Here is a 20523-nt window from a genome sequence, read left to right as displayed (position 1 = left end):
TTTTGTCGAAAGCTTTTTCTGCATGTATTGAGATGATCATATGGTTTTTATCCTTCAGTTTGTTAATATGGTGTATCACATTGCTTGGTTTGCGTATATTGAAGAATCCTTGCATTCCTGGGATAAACCCCACTTGACCATGGTGTATGATCCTTTTAATGTGCTGTTGGATTCTTTTTGCTAGTTTTTTGTTGAGGATTTTTGCATCTATGTTCGTCAGTGATATTGGCCTGTAGTTTTCTTTCTTTGTGACATCTTTGTCTGGTTTTGGTATCAGGGTGATGGTGGTCTCGTAGAATGAGCTGGGGAGTGTTCCTTCCTCTGCTGTATTTTGGAAGAGTTTGAGAAGGATGGGTGTTAGCTCTTCTCTAAATGTTTCATAGAATTCACCTGTGAAGCCATCTGGTCCTGGGCTTTTGTTTGTTGGATGATTTTTAATCACAGTCTCAATTTCAGTGCTTGTGATTGGTCTGTTTATATTTTCTATTTCTTCCTGGTTCAGTCTCGGAAGGTTGTGCTTTTCTAAGAATTTGTCCATTTCTTCTAGGTTGTCCATTTTATTGTCACATGGTTGCTTGTAGTAATCTCTCATGATCCTTTGTATTTCTGCAGTGTCAGTTGTTACTTCTCCTTTTTCATTTCTAATTCTATTGGTTTGAGTCTTCTCCCTTTTTCTCTTGATGAGTCTGGCTAATGGTTTATCAATTTTGCTTATCTTCTCAAAGAACCAGCTTTTAGTTTTATTGATCTTTGCTATCATTTCCTTCATTTCTTTTTCATTTATTTCTGATCTCATCTTTATGATTTCTTTCCTTCTGCTAACTTTGGTTTTTTTTTGTTCTACTTTGTCTAATTGCTTTAAGTGTAAGGGTAGGTTGTTTATTTGAGATGTTTCTTGTTTCTTGAGGTAGGATTGTATTGTTATATACTTCCCTCTTAGAACTGCTTTTGCTGCATCCCATAGGTTTTGGGTCATCGTGTTTTCATTGTCATTTGTTTCTAGGTATTTTTTGATTTCCTCTTTGATTTCTGCAGTGATCTCTTGGTTATTAAGTAGTGTATTGTTTAGCCTCCTTGTGTTTGTATTTTTTACAGATTTTTTCCTGTAATTGATATCTAGTCTCATAGCATTGTAGTCAGAAGAGATACTTGATATGATTTCAGTTTTCTTAAATTTACCAAGGCTTGAGTTGTGACCCAAGATATGATCTATCCTGGAGAATGTTCCATGAGCACTAGAGAAGAAAGTGTATTCTGTTGTTTTTGGATGGAATGTCCTATAAATATCAATTAAGTCCATCTTATTTAATGTATCATTTTTTTTTAATTTATTTATTTATTATATTTTATTTTTGGCTGTGTTGGGTCTTCCTTTCTGTGTGAGGGCTTTCTCCAGTTGCGGCGAGCGGGGGCCACTCTTCATCGCGGTGCGCGGGCCTCTCACTGTCGCGGCCTCTCCCGTTGCGGAGCACAGGCTCCAGACGCACAGGCTCAGTAGTTGTGGCTCACGGGCCTAGTCGCTCCACGGCATGTGGGATCTTCCCAGACCAGGGCTCGAACCTGTGTCCCCTGCATTGGCAGGCAGATTCTTAACCACTGCGCCACCAGGGAAGCCCTTAATGTATCATTTAAAGCTTGTGTTTCCTTATTTATTTTCATTTTGGATGATCTGTCCATTGGTGAAAGTGGGGTGTTAAAGTCCCCCACCATGATTGTGTTACTGTTGATTTCCCTTTTATGGCTGTTAGCATTTGCCTTATGTATTGAGGTGCTCCTATATTGGGTGCATAAATATTTACAATTGTTATATCTTCTTATTGGATTGATCCCTTGATTATTATGTAGTGTCCTTCTTTGTCTCTTGTAATAGTCTTTATTTTAAAGTCCATTTTTTCTTATATGAGAATTGCTACACCAGCTTTCTTTTGATTTCCATTTGCATGGAATATCTTTTTCCCTCCCCTCACTTTCAGTCTGTATGTGTCCCTAGGTCTGAAGTGGGTCTCTTATAGACAGCATGTATACGGGTCTTGTTTCTGTATCCATTCAGCCAGTCTGTGTCTTTTGGTTGGAGCATTTAATCCATTTACATTTAAGGTAATTATCGATATGTATGTTCCTATTAGCATTTTCTTAATTGTTTTGGGTTTGTTTTTGTAGGTCCTTTTCTTCTCATGTGTTTCCCACTTAGAGAAGTTCCTTTAGCATTTGTTTTAGGGCTGGTTTGGTGGTGCTGAATTCTGTTAGCTTTTGCTTGTCTGTAAAGGTTTTAATTTCTCCGTGGAATCTGAATGAGATCCTTGCTGGGTAGAGTAATCTTGGTTGTAGTTTCTTCCCTTTCATCATGTTAAATATGTCCTGACACTCCCTTCTGGCTTGCAGAGTTTCTGCTGAAAGATCAGCTGTTAGCCTTATGGGGTTTCCCTTGTATGTTATTTGTTGCTTTTCCCTTGCTGCTTTTCATATTTGTTCTTTGTATTTAATTTTTGATAGTTTGATTAATATGTGTCTTGGCATGTTTCTCCTTGGAATTATCCTGTATGGGACTCTCTGTGCTTCCAGGAATTGATTAACTATTTCCTTTCCCATATTAGGGAAGTTTTCAACTATAATCTCTTCAAATATTTTCTCAGTCCCTTTCTTTTTCTCTTCTTCTTCTGGGACCCCTATAGTTCGAATGTTGGTGCGTTTAATGTTGTCCCAGAGGTCTCTGAGACTGTCGTCAAGTCTTTTCGTTCTTTTTTTCTTTATTCTGCTCTGCAGTACTTATTTCCATTATTTTATCTTCCAGGTCACTTATCTGTTCTTCTGCCTGAGTTGTTCTGCTATTGATTTCTTCTAGAGAATTTTTAATTTCATTTATTGTGGTGTTCATCATTGTTTGTTTGCTCTTTAGTTCTTCTGGGTCCTTGTTAAACGTTTCTTGTATATTCTGCATTCTATTTCCAAGTTTTTGTTTCGTCTTTATTATCATTACTTTGAATTCTTTTTCAGGTAGACTGCCTATTTCCTGTTCATTTGTTTGGTCTGGTGGGTTTTTACCTTGCTTCTCATCTGCTGTGTGTTTCTCTGTCTTCTCATTTTGCTTAACTTACTGTGTTTGGGGTCTCCTTTTCTCAGGCTGCAGGTTCGTAGTTCCCATTGTTTTTGGTGTCTGCCCCCAGTGGCTGTGGTTGGTTCAGTGTGTTGTGTAGGGCTCCTGGTGGAGGGGACTAGTGCCTGTGTTCTGGTGGATGAGGCTGGATATTGTCTTTCTGGTGGGCAGGACCATGTCTGGTGGTGTGTTTTAGGGTGTCTGTGACCTTATTATGATTTTAGGCAGCCTCTCTGCTAATGGGTGGGGTTGTGTTCCTGTCTTGCTATTTGTTTGGCGTAGGGTGTCCAGCACTGTAGCTTGCTGGTTGTCGAGTGGAGCTGGGTCTTAGCTTTGAGATGGAGATCTCTGGGAGAGCTTTCACCATTTGATATTACGTGGAGCCAGGAGGTCTCAGGTGGACCAGTGTCCTGAACTTGGCTCTCCCACCTCAGAGGCTCAGGCCTGACACTAAGCCGGAGCACCAAGACCCCATCAGCCACACGGGTCAGAAGAAAAGGGAAAAAGAAAGAAAGAAAGAGGGAGAGAGAGAGAGAGAGAGAGAAAGAAATGAAAAAAAGTTATTAAAATAAAAAATAAAAAATAATTATTAAAAATAAAAAAATTAAAAAGTAATAAAAAGAAAGAAAGAAAGAAGAGAGCAACCAAACCAAAAAACAAATCCACGAGTGATAACAAGCGCTAAAAACTATACTAAAAAAAAAAACCCAAAAAACGGACAGACAGAACCCTGGGACAAATGACAGAAGCAAAGCTATACAGACAAAATCATACAAAGAAGCATACACATACACACTCACAAAAAGAGAAAAAGGAAAAAAATATACATATATCAATATACGTTGATTCGTTGTCTATTCATGTATTCCACAGATGCAGGCACATCAAGTTGTTTGTGGAGCTTTAATCCGCTGCTTCTGAGACTGCTGGGAGAGATTTCCCTTTCTCTTCTTTGTTCCCACAGCTCCTGGGGTTCAGCTTTGGATGTGGCCCCGCCTCTGCATGTAGGTCGCCTGAGGGCATCTGTTCTTCGCTCAGACAGGACGGGGTTAAAGGATCAACTGATTCGGGGGCTCTGGCTCACTCAGGCCGGGGGGAGGGAGGGGTACGGATGCGGGGCGAGCCTGCGGTGGCAGAGGCCGGCGTGACGTTGCACCAGCCTGAGGCGCACCGTGCGTTCTCCTGGGGAAGTTGTCCCCGGATCACGGGAGCCTGGCTGTGGCGGGCTGCACAGGCTCCCGGGAGGGGCAGTGTGGATGTGACCTGCGCTTGCACACAGGCTTCTTGGTGGCGGCAGCAGCAGCCTTAGCGTCTCATGCCCATCTCTGGGGTCCGCGCTGATAGCCGCGGCTCGCGCCCATCTCTGGAGCTCGTTTAGGTGGCGCTCTGAATCCCCTCTCCTCGCGTGCCGTGAAACAAAGAGGCAAGAAAAAGTCTCTTGCCTCTTCGGCAGCTGCAGACTTTTTCCCGGATTCCCTCCTGGCTAGCCGTGGCGCACTAGCCCCTTCAGGCTGTGTTCATGCCACCAACCCCAGTCCTCGCCCTGCGATCCGACCGAAGCCCGAGCCCCAGCTCCCAGCCCCGCCTGCCCCGGCGGGTGGCAGACAAGCCTCTTGGGCTGGTGAGTGCTGCTCGGCGCCGAGCTTCTGTGCGGGAATCTCTCCGCTTTGCCCTCCGCACCCCTGTGACTGCGCTCTCCTCCGTGGCTCCGAAGCTTCCCCCCTCTGCCACCCGCAGTCTCTGCCCGCGAAGGGGCTTCCTAGTGTGTGGAAACCTTTCCTCCTTCACAGCTCCCTCCCACTGGTGTAGGTCCTGTCCCTATCCTTTTGTCTCTGTTATTTCTGTTTTCCTTTGCCCTACCCAGGTACGTGGGGGGTTTCTTGCCTTTTGGGATGTCTGAGGTCTTCTGCCAGCGTTCAGTAGGTGTTCTGTAGGGTTGTTCCACGTGTAGATGTATTTCTGATGTATTTGTGGGGAGGAAGGTGATCTCCGCGTCTCACTCCTCCGCCATCTTGAAGATCTCTGCTGTAGAGTTTTTAAAATCATTGCTTTCTAGGTACTGCAGTCATCAAAACTCTGCCTTTTTACACTGCCTTCCGCTTTCTCCTGCTCCTTCCAGAAGAGCCATAGGACCAAGAACAATGTCCACAGCCCTGTGCTTTTATGATAACTATATTTTTCTGTCCTATTACTAGGTTTTCTTCATAGTTATTTTATAGTTATTTTGCCTGAATTCAATTGGAACCTCATTTCGAGAGGCACACGCAGGGATTGAGTCTACGCATTCATTAGCTATGCAAAAAAATAAATAAATAATAAAGGTGGAGGATTTCAGCACTTTATCTACAAAACATGCCCCTTAGCTCTTCAGGACTGTCAGGCTTCCCTCCAAAAAGCATTCCAGGGCTTGGAAGAGATTATGGTGGGCCCTGTATAACACTCACTTAGGCCATAGAACTTAAAAGAGTCTCTCCTCTGCTGACATTAAGCCAGGAGTGATGAGTAGATGCCACAACAGTCCATGGTGCCTGGGACGGGCCTTGAGCAGAGTTCGTGTCCAGTAAGAAACAGTGCAATTAAATTGGATGTGGTTCTTGAGGCCATGCCCCCCATCAGGGCCTGTATTCTTCATCAGTTAAAATATTGAAAATAAAGATGTGTTAGTTTGCAGGGCTGCTGTAACAAAGTACCACAGACTGGGGGAGTTTAGGCAACAGAAATTTCTTCTCTCCCAGCTCTGGAGGCTGCAAGTCTGAGATCAAGGTGAGGGCAGAGTTGGTTCCTTCAGAGGGCTGTGAGGGACTGTCTTCCCAGGCCCCTCTCCTTGGCTTGTAGATGGTTGTATTCTCCCTGTGTTTTCACGTTGTCTTCCCTTTACACAGGTCTCTGTTTCAAAATTCCCTTATTTAAAAAAAAATAAGGACACCAGTCATATTGGGTTAGGGCCCACCCTAATAACCCCATTTTAACTTCATTACCTCTAGAAAGACTCTGTCTCCTAATAAGGTCACATTCTGAGCTACTGGGTGTTTGGGCTCCAACCCATGAAGGGTTGCATGCTGGAAACAGTTCAACGCACTGCAGTAGTTATTTGTATTCATTTGGAAAGATAAGCCATCTCCTACTGAAGGAGTTCAGTTTCTTATTTTTAGACAAATATAGAGGTACATTTGGTTTGTCATTCTTCCACGTCCCACTGGTCTCTCTTGCTTACCTTGGGGAGTGCAGGCACCAGGGCTGGGGCCAGGGTAAGCCAAGTGAGGCACAAAGTTTAAGGAGGTGCTTCCTCTCAGGTGCTGGCTGGGCACCTGCAGGAGCCTGAGGGCGGGCGTGGGGCACCTCCTTAAATCGTGGGCCCCAGGTGGGCGTCTCACTGGCCTCCCCCTCCTCCCACTCCCTTTAGGAGACCACTGCCCAGAGCAGAGTCAGCCCTGAGTCAGCCCTGTGCAGTTCTTAGGGTAGGTTTTGCTGCTAAGGGACTGACATGCCTAATACCCACTCATCTAGAACGAGTGTGTCTCGTGATCGGCTCATTTGGTGAATGGATTCATTATGATGAGTCTGCTCAGAGCCATTTTGTCTAAAATGTCTTCACTTAATCACTAGTTAGCTTAAAATTAAAAATTCAGTTTTAACATTAAAGACAAAGGGCCCTTATGAAAAACTGGCAATTTATTTCTTGAGAATTGTTTTTCTCAAAGGTGCAAGATTTTATACAATATCAGAACGTTTGCTTTCTTCCCCAAAATGATTATCACTTATTAAGTGCTTACTCTGTACATAGCACTCTGAGAGGTTTTGGAGGCATGATTCAGTCTAATCCTCACAAAGGCCTTATGGAGTAGGCAGGGAAGATTAGCCAAACAGTGGTTCTACTCAGGGACTAACCAGTTGCAGTAGAGGCTGGCCAAATCTTGCGTCACACCTGTGTGAACCTCTGAACATCAATTTGGAGGTGGTAATTGAGGGTATTTTCCCTCCTGACATCAAATAGGTGGTGTCTTTTCCAATACCATCCACCAGTCTTCCAACTCTCCAGTACCAACTGAGTATCCTACAGTTTGATTCAATTCTGAGACTGCCTGGAGTTAGCCCCAGGCACCACAGGCTAAAGGCTCGGTTCCACAAGACTGCCGCCCACTTCAGAGGCCAGCAGAAAGCATCAGGTCCTCAGGTTACCCACCCTTCTGTCCACCTTGGCTTCAGAGTTGCGGGTTCCCACAATCCCCCCCCTCCAGGATTCAGTAATTTGCTAGAAGGAGTCACAGAACTCAGGACAATGCTGTACTTACTGTTACAGGTTATTATAATAAGGATACAAATGAACAGATGGATGGAGGTTTGTGGTCGAGGTCCAGAAGGGTCCCGAGCACAGGAGCGTCTGTCTCCAAGGCGTCGGGGGGGACCACCCTCTTAGCACATAGATGTGCTCACCAACTTGGAAACTCTCCGAATCCTGTCGTTTAGGGGTTTTTATGAACATTTCATCACATAGGCAAGATCAATTATGAATTCAATCTCCAGCTCTTCCTCTCTCTCCAAAGGAAGGGCGTGGGGCTGAAAGTTCCAGGCCTCTCATCCAGGCTTGGTGGTTCTGAGACCATCCTGAAGCTTTCTAGGGGTTTGCCAAGAGTCACTTCATTGGAGCAAAACATGGTCCTGTCACCCTTAGCACTCAGGAAATTTAAGAGCTCTGTGCCAGGAACTGGCAACAAAGGCCAAGTGTGTTTTTTATTCTACCACGGTAATATGATCCCCATTTTACAGATGGGTAACGAAAGACCATAGAGAGTAGAGTGACCTTTTCTAGGTTTCTGAGGAGGAAAACCGAATCTGGCTTCCATCTTCCATCTGACTCTGCACCTCTGCTTGGATGCACTAAGAGAGAGCCCTTGCCCCCATGCCTTCTAGGGCCTTCTCTTGCCCATCTCCCACTCCACACTGCCCTTGAGGGGCCTGGGAACCCAGAGCTCCTGCCCAGACTGGCCTGAGCATCTTCCGGGCCTACACAGGCCTCTTTCCTGCAGTCCGTCTCCTTGGGCAGGTCCTGTGTGTGCTTCTCTAGGCCTGAAGGATGGCCAGCATGGCTGAGTGGGCTGGAGTGTCCCGATGACTGTGTGGGGACCTTGCAAACAGGCCAGAACTGGCTTGGGAAGAGAAGAGGGGTAGGGAGCGCCCATTTCTGTTCTTGCCCCAGCCCTGCAGATATTCAGGTCTTCTCTTAACCATTTTTACAGTATTGCCTCCCTAATTACAAAATGCTTATTTTCCCTTTGGCCCTGTGTGCCAGTCCACACTTGATGCAATTATAGCTAAAGCAATCCAAATCAAATATGTGTTTCTGTATAGTAAGCCACTGGCATTTGCAAAACAAGAACGAAGAAGGGAGCGTTTCATTTTTCAAGATACCCAGTAATAAAATAATATTGGATTGTGAAATCCAAAGTCATAAACATATACATTACCAAAGGAATTTATTGCAAGAAATAGGTAGTAAAGAAAGGGTTTTTAGATAACATGGATTCAGGTTTTGCAAGGCTTCAAGGGCAAGTAAAATAGAAAATAGAAGGCTCCCACAGTGATATAAAAGCATCACGTCATTCATCAATGACTAAATATTTCAGAAATGCTCATTAGAAACACAAAAGTAAATTAGAAGTGCTCTTAAAAAAATCCATAAAAACCCCTCAAATGGCAAAAAGAACAGACACCAAATGACTGCAGAAACAGTCAAGGGTATTTGTGGCGGGAAGAGGCATGGGGAAGGTGGTAGAACTTTCATCCTTCTGGGCTTTAGGGACTTTGCTTCTTGGCTGATCTGGTTTGGAGGATGGCAGCACCATTCACACTGACTGGTGAGTAGATCCCTTGAGTTGATGATGATCCTGATGGTGGTGGTGGGTTAGGGTCATAGACTCTGGCTCCCTAAGGTGGAGGAGCTGGGAGGAATTTTTGTTCCCTGCTTCCCTGCCTTCCTGCCAACGTACATGCCTCTTGTTCTTTAAGTCTCCTTGATGGCATCTCCTTGATTCTCTGTATCACTCAGATCTTTCCCTCCCCTAGGTATTACCCACGTCCCTCATCTGGCATTGCCACTGGCCGTCCGCTCTCAGGACTGACCTCTGGGTATCTGTGTGAATTGTTTCCCCTTCTCTATCCCTGGAGCGGTGCGACAGTGCTGCATCTGGAATCTATATATCCCCTTCCCCACGGTTTCATCTTTATGCGTTGAAAGTGCCCAAAACTTCCCCATACAAGACATGAGACGTAAACAGTTGTTATTAGGTTTATGTCTTGCTTGGTTACAGATTGAGTGGCCTTTGTAACTTCTGTGATGTTTCTGTGGTCTTGGATATCCAGAATGTTGATTCCGTTTCATTATATTTGGAATCTCCAGCAGGCTGACAGGGTCCCATCATGTTAAGTGAGAATTCAGCTGTTGCTGAGAAGGGCTCTGAGAATCCCAGAGTCTTCTGGTTGGAGTTTCTCGGTTACTCTTCAGTTTCCAAACTCATTTTGAGGGTGGGATAAGGGTTTGAGATCGTGTCTCTTGGATGGAAATGGTTTGTTTGTGGGTTGGGATGAATTTCCTTTGAAATTTCTGTCGGAGTCTCCTTTTATCTGTCTAGCTAGGAAAGTTTTAAGGGGCATCTTGGTAACCTGGTTATTAAGAGCGTATTGTGTATATTAGTAATTGACTGTCACAAAAATGCTGTGTAACAATATACCTCCAGTCTCAGCGGTTTAAAACAAGTAGCATTTGTTCAGCTCCTGAGCCTGTGGGTCGGCCATGTTGGCCGTGGCTGGGCAGTTTTGGTTCTGTAGTTTCCCTCACAAGCCTGGGGATTGGTAGTCTTTCAGATGGATGATCTAGAGTGGTCTTGGGTGGAGAGATTGGATGACTGGGCTTTGTCCACATGCCTCTCATCCCCAGCACACCAGCCTGGGTGTGTTCCCATGGAGCTGGAAGGTTACAAGTGCAAACACTTGATGCCTCTTGAGATTTGGGCTGTCCTGCTGTGTTCTGTTGGATGAAGCAAGTCCCATGGGCAGCCCAAAAGCAAGGCTTGGGGAAGCGAACCCTACTTAGTGAGAGGAACCACAGTCACATGGCAAAAGGCATGGACCCAGGGAGGAGTAGAGAATTGGAACCATCATTTAATCTACCCTAGTGTGACAGGAAAGTGTAAGCTATTTAGTCTACCTTCCCTGTGTATCTACAACACATGAAGGGTATTTCGATTATCTATGTGTGTAATCAACTAGCCCCAAAATGAGTAGCTTCGAACAAGAGCCCACTTGCTATTTCTCATAATCCTGTGGGTTGACTGGACTCAGCTGGACAGTAGTTCTCCTTTCTTGGTGTCGGCAGGGGCTGCAGTCATCTGAGAAACCACCGTTCTGGAATGTCCAGGATGACTCCCTCGTGGGCCTGGCGCATGGAGCAGGTGTCAGCTGGACACCCACTGCAGGCCTCTGCCGCGTGCTGCCCTGGGGCACAGGGACTGGGTTCCCAGAGGCAGGAAGGGAAAGCTTCTGGTTCTGTGAAGGTCTGAGCTCAGGACCCCAGAGCGTCCCTTCCGCGGCGTTCCCCGGATCAGAGGCAGTCATTAACTCAGCTGGGCTTGGAGGGGGCGGGGGACAAGCTTGTGGTTCGAGCAGCAGCATGTGGGTGCAAGGGGGAGCGACTGTGTGGGTTGGGTTACCCTAGAGAGACGCTAAAACCTACAGAAAAAGCGGTTGTTCCTGAATGTGGGGTCCTGCAGTGGGGGGACTTGCTTTTGTCAGGAAACCTCCAGGATGGACCTCTCTGGGCTGAATGACCCTAGGAGCAGAGTGGTCTTTTCCTGGGGTGACTTCTGCTGCCCTGAGGAGGCCGTCTTGGAGGAGTGGAAGGAACTACCCACCCACCCCGCTCCCAGAGGAGCCAGCTCCGAGAGACCTTTGTCCAGGTTGCCTGCCATCCTCTGTCCTCTCCCTTGTGCACCAGGAGCGTGGGTTACCTTCAAGAGCTGCCCAATTCAATTTCAAGACAGTGCTTCATTCCTTGTGCATTTTTAGCAACTCTTATCCCCCTAAAGGACTTGCTTTAGACTTAGGGGGGGATATTGCCTACTTTCCAAGATCAAGAAATTTGGCTAACAGCTACTGAGCCCGCGCGTCTGGAGCCTGTGCTCCGCAACAAGAGAGGCCGTGACAGTGAGAGGCCCGCGCACCGCGATGAAGAGTGGCCCCCGCTTGCCGCAACTAGAGAAAGCCCTCGCACAGAAACAAAGACCCAACACAGCCAAAGATAAATAAATAAATAAATTTAAAAAAATTAAAAAAAAATAATTAAAAAAATAATTTTGGCTATAGGAAAAAATAATGTCTGAGGTTCCAAGTTTGTCATCTTGGACGGCCAAGCTTCCCCTGATCTTGGGAGGACTCCGTGGAGCCATCTGGGGGACAGACCCACCCCACACACAGACCTGGAGGCGAAGACTTCCCATGAGAAGCCCGTCTATGTTGGAGGTGGATGTGTTTGCACCTGGAGAGGGTCGGAAAGCCCAGAATACAGATGTACTTGGGACTCCGGCGAGTGCCCTGGCAGATCCCTGGAGTAATGTGTTCAATAGCAAACTTGGAAGTCAGCTTTTGTGTCTGTAGTCCTGTAATGAAGATGTGAATTTTTGTTTTGTCGTTTCCTACTGCTAAGAGTCATAGGCCAGATTTACCAAGAAGAAAACACACAAAAATAATAGTTAATAAAAAGTCATGGCCCCTTAAAATGTAAATGAGAAGAGGTATTTTCAGTGCCAGAAAACAACTGATGGCTAAGATCTACAGAGAACCAAAGATGGGTTGGGGAATGGTTCCTGGAGCCTGGAGCCCTGGGGGAGGGTCCCGAGGATGGGAGGGGTCCCCATAGGATCTAGCTATGGCCAGACCGTGGCCAAGAATGGAGGGAGCCTCCAGTGGATGGTGGGAAGGGTTGGGGGCAAAATGTCCCTACTCTTCTCTCCTCCCGCCTCGTGATCTCCAGATGGTGTCATGTTGATCAAACTTGACGGGGGCCAGAAGGCGAAGGAGCCCAGCCGAGGTAGTCTGTAGGGGTCAGCCCTGGGGGGGCTATGGGGCGGGGGTGGAGAATCTGGGATGGGGAGGGGCAGGCAGACAAGAACCAGAACGCACTGGTGCAGAATCTGAAGAAAGGAAAATTTTGGATGAAGTTATTTCTCCCTAGAGTATGGGCACCTTAATATTTCATTCATTTAAGTTTAAATTAAATTTTCAAATGAATTAAAGTATCTTCAAAATACAGGGTGAAACCTGTTAATTATGTCAAACCAAAGTTTCTTATGGGCTTTGGAGTCAGGCCAGTCTGGCTTGAATCCTGGCTCCGTTGCTTATTAATCCGGTGATCATGGACAAATTAGCAACCTCCCTGGGTGTCCACATCCCCGACTAGACGATGGGAATGTGAGCTTTCAGAGTGGTGGTCAGGGTTAAATGAGAAATGTGTGTGGAGCCCTTAGCCCCAGGGCTGCCACTTCAGCACTCGATGACCAGTATCTGTGCTTTTTATTAAGTGCTTAATTATGAGGCTTACAGATGTGTAGATGGCATTAGTTTCAGTAGAAAGTTCAAAAGTCCAGTTCTCTCAATATAAGAGAAAATATCATTTTGGGGGTCTCATTTCTTCCTTTAAATGATCACTCATAGATGCTGCCCGTGTAAAATGATGTGCGTGAACTGAATTTGACTTCGGTTTGGGGGGACTTGTCGTATTAGGGTTTTGGGGACTAAAAGTAAGTGATATTCCCAACGGGAGAGAGCTGGGTTTTCTCGTCACTTCATTTACTCTGCATATCTAAAAGCAAATGTTTAGTGCAGAGCTGGGATTATTTTACCATTGGTGTGTTGTGTTCAGTCCTAATGGAAAACCAAACAAAGAAACCTGGTTGTTTATTCCTATTTGTGTTGCCCCTTTGTGTCTTCTAGCTGCCTCAGGTTCTGAACAGATGGTAACCGTGCTGGCCTCCTGAAGGACATGATTCAGACTGTCCCAGACCCGGCAGCTCATATCAAGGTAGGTTCCATCTCGGCCAGGAAGCTGCCCTGGCTTCCTCCTTGGCTGGACTTTTGCGGATGCCTGCCCACCTGTCAGCGAATGTAAGCGTCAGCCAACCACAGCCATGGGCCAGACCCGGTCCACCACCTCCACCTGTCTTTATTCAGCCCATGAGCTAAGAAAACGCTTTTCACGTTTTTCAGTGGTTGAAAAAAAAATCAAAAGAAGAATAGTATTTCATAGTGCATGTAAATTATAGGAAATTTAGACTTCATTGTCCAGAAGGAGAGTTTTCCTGGGCTGCAGCCACACACTCATTTCCATGCTGTCTAGGGCTGCTTTCACACTGTCACGGCAGAATTGAGTCCTTCCAGCAAAGAACATAGGGTGGCAAAGCCGACGATATTTCCTATCTGGTTCTTTGCAGAAGAAGATTGCTGACCCCTGAGTTAACATTGAAAACCACATCCAAATTCTCTAACTTCTGTAAGTTCATCTCCTTTACACTTCCTGGGGTTACCTAGGGAGAGACGAGAGGGTTTCCAGTGCTCAGCCGTGTCGTTTTATCTGGGCGTGCTGACACTTCAGCAGCTTGTCACCCCGCACCTGCCCCGCCTGCTCACTGACAGCTCTTCCTGGAGCTCTGGAGGTGAGAGAACCACAGGGAAGGGAGACTCCAGCCCAGGCAAGTCCCTGAGAGGAAGCCGGCCCATTCCTTTCAGTACTCCGCGTACACATGGTTATAGCCACCGGGAGAAATGAAGTGATGGTTTTCATATACTTGACCCAAATAAAAGTTACAGAAAAAGTTGGGGCTTGAGCTACATGATCCAGATAGGCTGTCTACACCTGTGCTGATTGGTTCAGCTGTCTACATGGGCCCAACTCACTCACTACCTTGCCAGTTCTTGGCTTCCCCCATATAAATTCATTTCCCCAAATGGCCTCATCGGTTTTACTAATTTTTACTCTTTACCTAAAACATGTATTGAAAATGGAAAAGTGGCTTATAAAGGAGAGGAAAGTTTATGGTATTGAAAAATTTATCTTTTTTTTTTTTTTGGACTAAAATATAAAACGCCCTCCAAAATGACACGTGCACACACACATTTACAGACTCACGTGCATTTTAAAAGCAGTATATTTGCGAAAGTGTTATATGTACCATGTACAACTCACATTCATACATGTTTAATTTCTTTGAAAGTGGAATTAGAAGTAATAAGAGTTTAAATGCATTTTCTGAGCTTTGTGGGTGTTACTGCAAGTGTCAGAGATACGGGGAATCCCAGGGGTGTGGCGCATTCTGAGTTTCATCCAGGGACAGACAGGGGCAGATCCTCTGGGTTGACACTATCATTTGATTTCTGTGTGATAGTTGATTGGGGCATGGCCATTATGTCTACAGAAATGCAAGTGGGAAAACTCTTGTGGATGTGATAAGGTTTCTTCAGAAATATCTGGAATGTGTTTGTGCTACACACAGATGGGGGGAGGGGACTTTTTTCTTTTAGTCTCTGTTGACCATGAAGCTGCAGGATGCAAAGAAAAGCTCTCAGGGAAAGAAGCTGATATAAGAAATATCTTCTGTAGTTCAGAGTATGAGCGACAACAACTGAAATCCACTTTGACTGGCATTTTATTCGTAACCAACCAGAAGGAAAAGATGAAGTCAGCAAGAAATTATTGCAGATTTTTAAAAGTTAATTCATCAAGTGCAAACAGACACATCTGAGAAACATGATCTCTGAAAAAGTGTTTAGTAGAAATGTTCTGTATTTGATCTCAGGAATGAGCTATGTTTTTAGCTCTGATTTATCTTATTATCCTCACATTGGTTAACGTAAATATAAGTGACAGATAATTTTAAGAAATGGAACCCTGAGAGTCTCTTAAAAACAAATTTCAACTAAAATTGCTTCTGTGTCTTTTGAAGATGATTTGGTAATTTAGAGTTGCATATACTAATAGCTGATGTTGGCTTTGAGGCAGAGAGAATTGCATTAAAGACATTTGTTTCCTTGGTAAAGCTATCAAATTCCACCTATTGGAATTTGAATAATTATTCCTGGACTTCCTTTTTTTTTGTATATGAAATTGGTGTCCTTGACAACAGTCAGGAAAATAGTTTGCCTTCCACTGTTCCCTTAAAATACTCGATTTGGGGAATTTATTCAGTAAAATTTTCTATGCTGAGAAGTTTCTGGTTGTGGGCTGAGGAATGCAGCTCTTATTTCTGGGAGAGGAAGTTCTTATAAATGACACGTGACAGGTTCCACTTGCTATGTTAATGTAGATAGTGGAAGATTTTGTCTTTGGCTCACTGCTACAGAAATGTTTTTCTCATCTGAAAAGGACTTGAATTCTCCACAGAATTGACTTCACCTGGCAGGTGTGCAAGGAGACAGCCATAAAGACTTTATGTGGCCTTCGTATTCCTCCATAGGCTGATCTGTAGGAAAGAAATGTTCCTTTTTATTTAGGAAATGTATTCCGCAAAATTTCCTATAGTTCTTTTCTGCCAGAGCAAATTACTTTTACCCTTTCATATATTTAAGGAGCTGGAAATAGTTTTTAAAAAGGAAGGATGGTAAATAATTGTGAAATATTAGATATTCTTGATTTAAATAATGTAACAATTGTGGCAATTGATTTACAAAGAAAATGAACAGAACTTTAAACGTATTTCAGCTTATTCTTTATTGATGAAACTATTAAGTTATTAAGCACGTTTTGATTTGTCTTTCTTTGCCGGTCCTTCCAAGCACTGTTTTATCATAGAAATTATGGTGAGTGTCACACCAGTACGCTCTGAGCTAGTTAGGCCATGTGACCATGCCTCTGCTCTGCTAAGGAGTAGCACCTTTCACTGCCAAAGACAGACCCAGACTCTTATCCCTGTTACTGAGTCCAAGTTCGAACTGCTTGCCACATGACAGGCCAGTAAATCAAGAGACAGGTTGTTGAGGGGAAGGAATAGTAACTATTCAGAAGGCCAGCAGACTGAAAAAGAGGGTGGACTAGTGTCCCTAAGAAGCATCTTATCCGAGTTAGAATTCAGGCTGCTTTTATACTAAAAGGGGAGGGGGCGTGGCTGATTGTTGCAGACTTCTTGGTGCCGGAATCCTTTGTTCTTACAGCTATCCACCGTGGGTCTGGTCACAGTTGTCCTATAAACCTCCAACAAGACAATTGTTATTTTCTGCTCTGCAACTTGTTATCTCTATATGATTGGAAAAGTGTTACACCTTTAAAAGTCAGAGCCTTGAGAATGGGCTGTCCTGTATATTTCAGGCTCTAGGCAACATTCTTTTACAAAAGGTGCAGAGCCAGCATGACTAAGCACAGGCAACAGAGCGCAAGGGTTAGAGCTGAAAGAATGGATCTAATAGGGAGTCAGGTTTGTTCTTCTCTGTTCCATCCCAAGCAGGGAAAAAAGACTAGAAAATCCATTTTACTAGGATTTGACAAAGATTTTGGTCATGAATTCTCATTCCGATGAGAATTCTCATCGGAATTCTCGATTTACATCATTGCATTTCCTCATAAGAGCTCTATTTTAATATTTTCATTTACTAACATTAGAGACGAAGAGGATGAGCAGAGTGGAGAGTAGTCAAGTTTCCAGCTTTAAAGAAACATCTGATTGTACAGTTTGTAATTGTTCCCTTTGCCATTCATCAGCTACCCACTTGGGTATAGTATTCCACTTGGAATACTAGACATTTTGGAACTGGCCAAAGGAGGATGGGACTGAGAGGGGAAGAGTCTGAAGTTTAGTTCTACTCCATGGATCAATGGCTGTGTGACCCAGAGATGCTGGTTCTCAAAACTCTCCGAGCTGCATGTTCTTAGCTAGGTTCATATCATGGATAAGAGAGAGGGTCCTAGTGTCCTAGGACTCAGTTCAAATCCTGCCCTGTCGTTTACTAACTCGGTGATGCTGTACAAGTTCCTTAATCTCTCTGTGCGTTGGTTTCCTCTTGTTTGAAGTGGAAGCACCTACTTTGGGGGTTAATGTGAGGATTCAGTGAGCTATTATTATGGGTAATGCACCAACACCCTGCTGAGAGCTCCTGTGGTCTGTAAAATGAGGATAACATATCCATCTTGAAGACAGAATATTGTCGTGTCTGATATACACAGGGCGACATGGGTATGTCTTAAAAAATATTGACTTGAATGAAAAAAATCTAAAAGAGGATGTGCTCTGTGGCACAATACTATTTACACATAGGAAAACATGTACACTTCCCAAAAGACATCATGTACTTTTCATGGATACGTATGTATCTAAAACATATCATGACCACATCAGAGGAGATGAGTGCATATATGGGACATGTTGGCTAGTTGCTCTGAGAGGTGGTTAGGAGATAAGGGAAATAATAGGAATAATATACAGATAATGTCAGTTCCTACCATGGAGGTTTGCATGGGACACAGAGGGTCTTCTCCTCCACACTGGTGGTTAGTTGGTACAATACCAGTTGTGCTTTGGTACCAGTTTGGCATTACCTTCTGAAGCTAACGGTGCTCCAGCAGGTCCACCCCTGGGTATATGCCCTGTTGCACACAGGTGCCAGGAAACATGCATAAGCAAAAAACTAGAACAACCTAAATGCCAGGAGAACAGATAAGTTACTTGTGGTCTAGTCCTCCAATGGAATACTATACAGCAGTGAAGAAAAAACTACAAGCATCTACCTGTGTCTGTGCATCGACGTGCATGATTCTCAAGGTTGAGTGAAAAAAAGTCACAGAAGAATAAATACAGTATCATACTGTATTTATCATACTGTATTTATTTAAGAATAAAGTATCATACTTTATACACAGTATGATTCCATGTATAAAGATCAAAAAAAAGGCAAAACTACAAAACATATGTTGTTCATAGACACACACGTATGTGGCAAAAAGAAGAACAAAGGCACAATATGTACATAATTCAGGATAGAAATTGCTTTGTGGGGGAGGGGAGAACTTTGGGGAGGGACTCAGGGGGCTTCTGAGATCCTGGTATTGCCTGTTGTGGGCTGAGGATGCATGCAAGAGCGTTTGCTGCTTATTCTTTAACTTGCACAAGTATCACATGTCATATTTGTGTAAGAGTGATATTTACAGTAAAGAACTTAAGATACTAAAAGAAGAGAAAGGGAAGATCAAGGTGGGCAGCTCAAGGTGGCATGATATTTGGGAAGACCCTTTCTAACTGTAAACCATTCTGCACTGCGGCAGATCGTCAGTGTTAGAGATCGCTCCGTCCAGTGCTGGTCTAGCTGCTGAGGCGGGTGGGAGCCAGCTCTGGTCAAGTGACAACTGGGCAGGGACTGCAGTGAGGGGCTGTGTCTACACGGAAGCTGAGCACGAAGCTCTCCAGGCAGCTCTGGTTATTTTTTTTTATTGGACTATAGTTGATTTACAATGTTGGGTTAATTTCTGTTGTACAGCAAAGTGATTCAGTTATACATACACACACACACACACACACACACATATATATATATATATATATATATATATATACATTTTTAAAAAATATTCTTTTCCATTATGGTTTATCACAGGATATTGAATATAGTTCCCTGTGCTCTACAGTAGCACCTTGTTGTTTATCCATCCTATATATACTAGTTTGCATCTGCTAACCCCAAACTCCCAATCCATCTCTCCCCCTCCCCTTGGCAACCACGGTCTGTTCTCTGTTGGTGAGTCTGTTGGTCATTTCTGAGTTGAGTGATTCCACCCGCCTGTAGCTCTGTGGGTGGCTCTGCTGCACCCTTTCGCAGCAAGGAATCTTGTCTCTGATTCACTCGTTCATTCATTCAGCAAACACGTATCAAAGCCTTCCCTGTACTCAAAACAGGTTGGGAGTGTGGGTGTGGGAATAAGAGATCATAAAGACACAGCACCTGCCATCCGGGGCACAGGACACATGTTCCCAAACACATGTTCTGGGACATGGCACAGGGCAGAGGCTGGGCCTCCCCCCTGCCTCCACCTCACGCATCCCACCTCGTCGCGCTCCTAGCCCTGTGCTCGGCCAGCATTGCTTCTGCCTGGAGACAGCCTGGTGTCTCCAGGGTCTTCCTGGGGGGTCCCACGTTGCCGGGTATTTCAGGTAGAGCACACACGCGATTTGGAGTGCACTTCACGGGCCTGATGGCTCCCAGGTGCAGCTCACATGCCTCTGTGTCTAGAAATGCCTGGAGTTTGTCACTGCCCTGTTGACCCTCTGTCGTCCTGAGGAGGACACCGGGCTCAGTTCTGGTGTCCATGACTAGCTCATCCCAGCTCCTGCTCCCCAGGGTTTCGTGTGAGGATCAGTCACAGTTGACCACGGGGTAAACAGTTTCTCTGTTCTGGTTTCTAGTTGATTCCTTCCACTTGTGGAAAAGGACTGAAAAATCGGCTTACTCAGGATTTGTTTCTAATGATTTTTTTGCCTTCCTGTTCCTTTCCCCTTTAACTTTTATATTTTTTTGCCCATTTTTAGGGTTGGGGCCAGATGGTCTAGATTTGAAGCTTGGTGCCACTTCTTATCAGTTGCCTCAGTTTCCTCAGCTGTAAAATGGGGGTATATAGTGTACCTACCTCCTAGGATCATGAGGATTAAATTAGTTAATGTTAATGCTTTTAAAGCACTCAGAGCAGTGCCCAGCTCCCATTAACACTTATTATAACTTTACCTATTATTATTAATATATTATAATGTCATTAATATCATATTCATTATATAATGTATTAATATATGATGCTATATATTGTATTTTGTTATAGTAATTATATAATATATTCTTATATTGTTTATATATTACTGATATTAACATTTTATATATATATAATTAATATATTATTAACATGTTATATATTAATATATTATTATTGTTAATGATATAGCAATATATTATTATATTACTAAAAACTAAAGCAGTTGTATAATATAAAGTTATGTTATTAATATATAATACTATATATTAGCATGCTCTTACATAATAGCAGTAGAAGGAGAGAAGGAAGAAGAGGGAATATTCTGGAAAGAACTGGAAAGATAACAGGGTCAGTACTTGCCAAGAAGCCAACTGCTGAACTGACTTCTTTCCCACATGATTCTGTGGCTGCCTCTGGAAGTAATGCTAAATATTTCTGACTATAAAAGATGCTAAACTTAAACCCTGTTTGCATTTCATAGAAGGAAGGGTCTGAAAAAGATTTAAGAAGTAGCCAGTATTAAGCACAAGGTCACTGGGAGGCCTGAGAACCCAGAAGATGAGCAGAATGCTTTTAAAATAACACGAGGCAGATACAAAAAGTGCCCTGATCTGCATCCCGAGTAAGCAATTAGGTGGCTTCTGTGGCTGGCGGTGACTTA

At 44.1% G+C, this 20523-nt stretch overlaps 1 protein-coding gene across 5 annotated transcripts in view; it reads left to right on the top strand.

Annotated features, from left to right (window-relative positions):
- ERG (ETS transcription factor ERG) overlaps positions 1 to 20523 on the top strand; it is a 278178-nt gene that overhangs the window by 80514 nt on the left and 177141 nt on the right. For all 5 annotated transcript variants that reach the window (XM_059921559.1, XM_059921553.1, XM_059921558.1 and 2 more), the window contains exon 3: positions 13079 to 13166. In XM_059921559.1, coding sequence (XP_059777542.1) covers positions 13128 to 13166 — 39 coding nt within the window. In that variant the 5' untranslated portion in view covers positions 13079 to 13127. The remainder of the gene's footprint in view (positions 1 to 13078; positions 13167 to 20523) is intronic.

Source organism: Balaenoptera ricei, chromosome 4 (genome assembly GCF_028023285.1).
Source record: "Balaenoptera ricei isolate mBalRic1 chromosome 4, mBalRic1.hap2, whole genome shotgun sequence".
NCBI classification, from domain to species: domain Eukaryota; kingdom Metazoa; phylum Chordata; class Mammalia; order Artiodactyla; family Balaenopteridae; genus Balaenoptera; species Balaenoptera ricei.
Note: the sequence above shows the minus strand (reverse complement) of the source record. Positions and strands in the feature narration are given on the sequence as shown.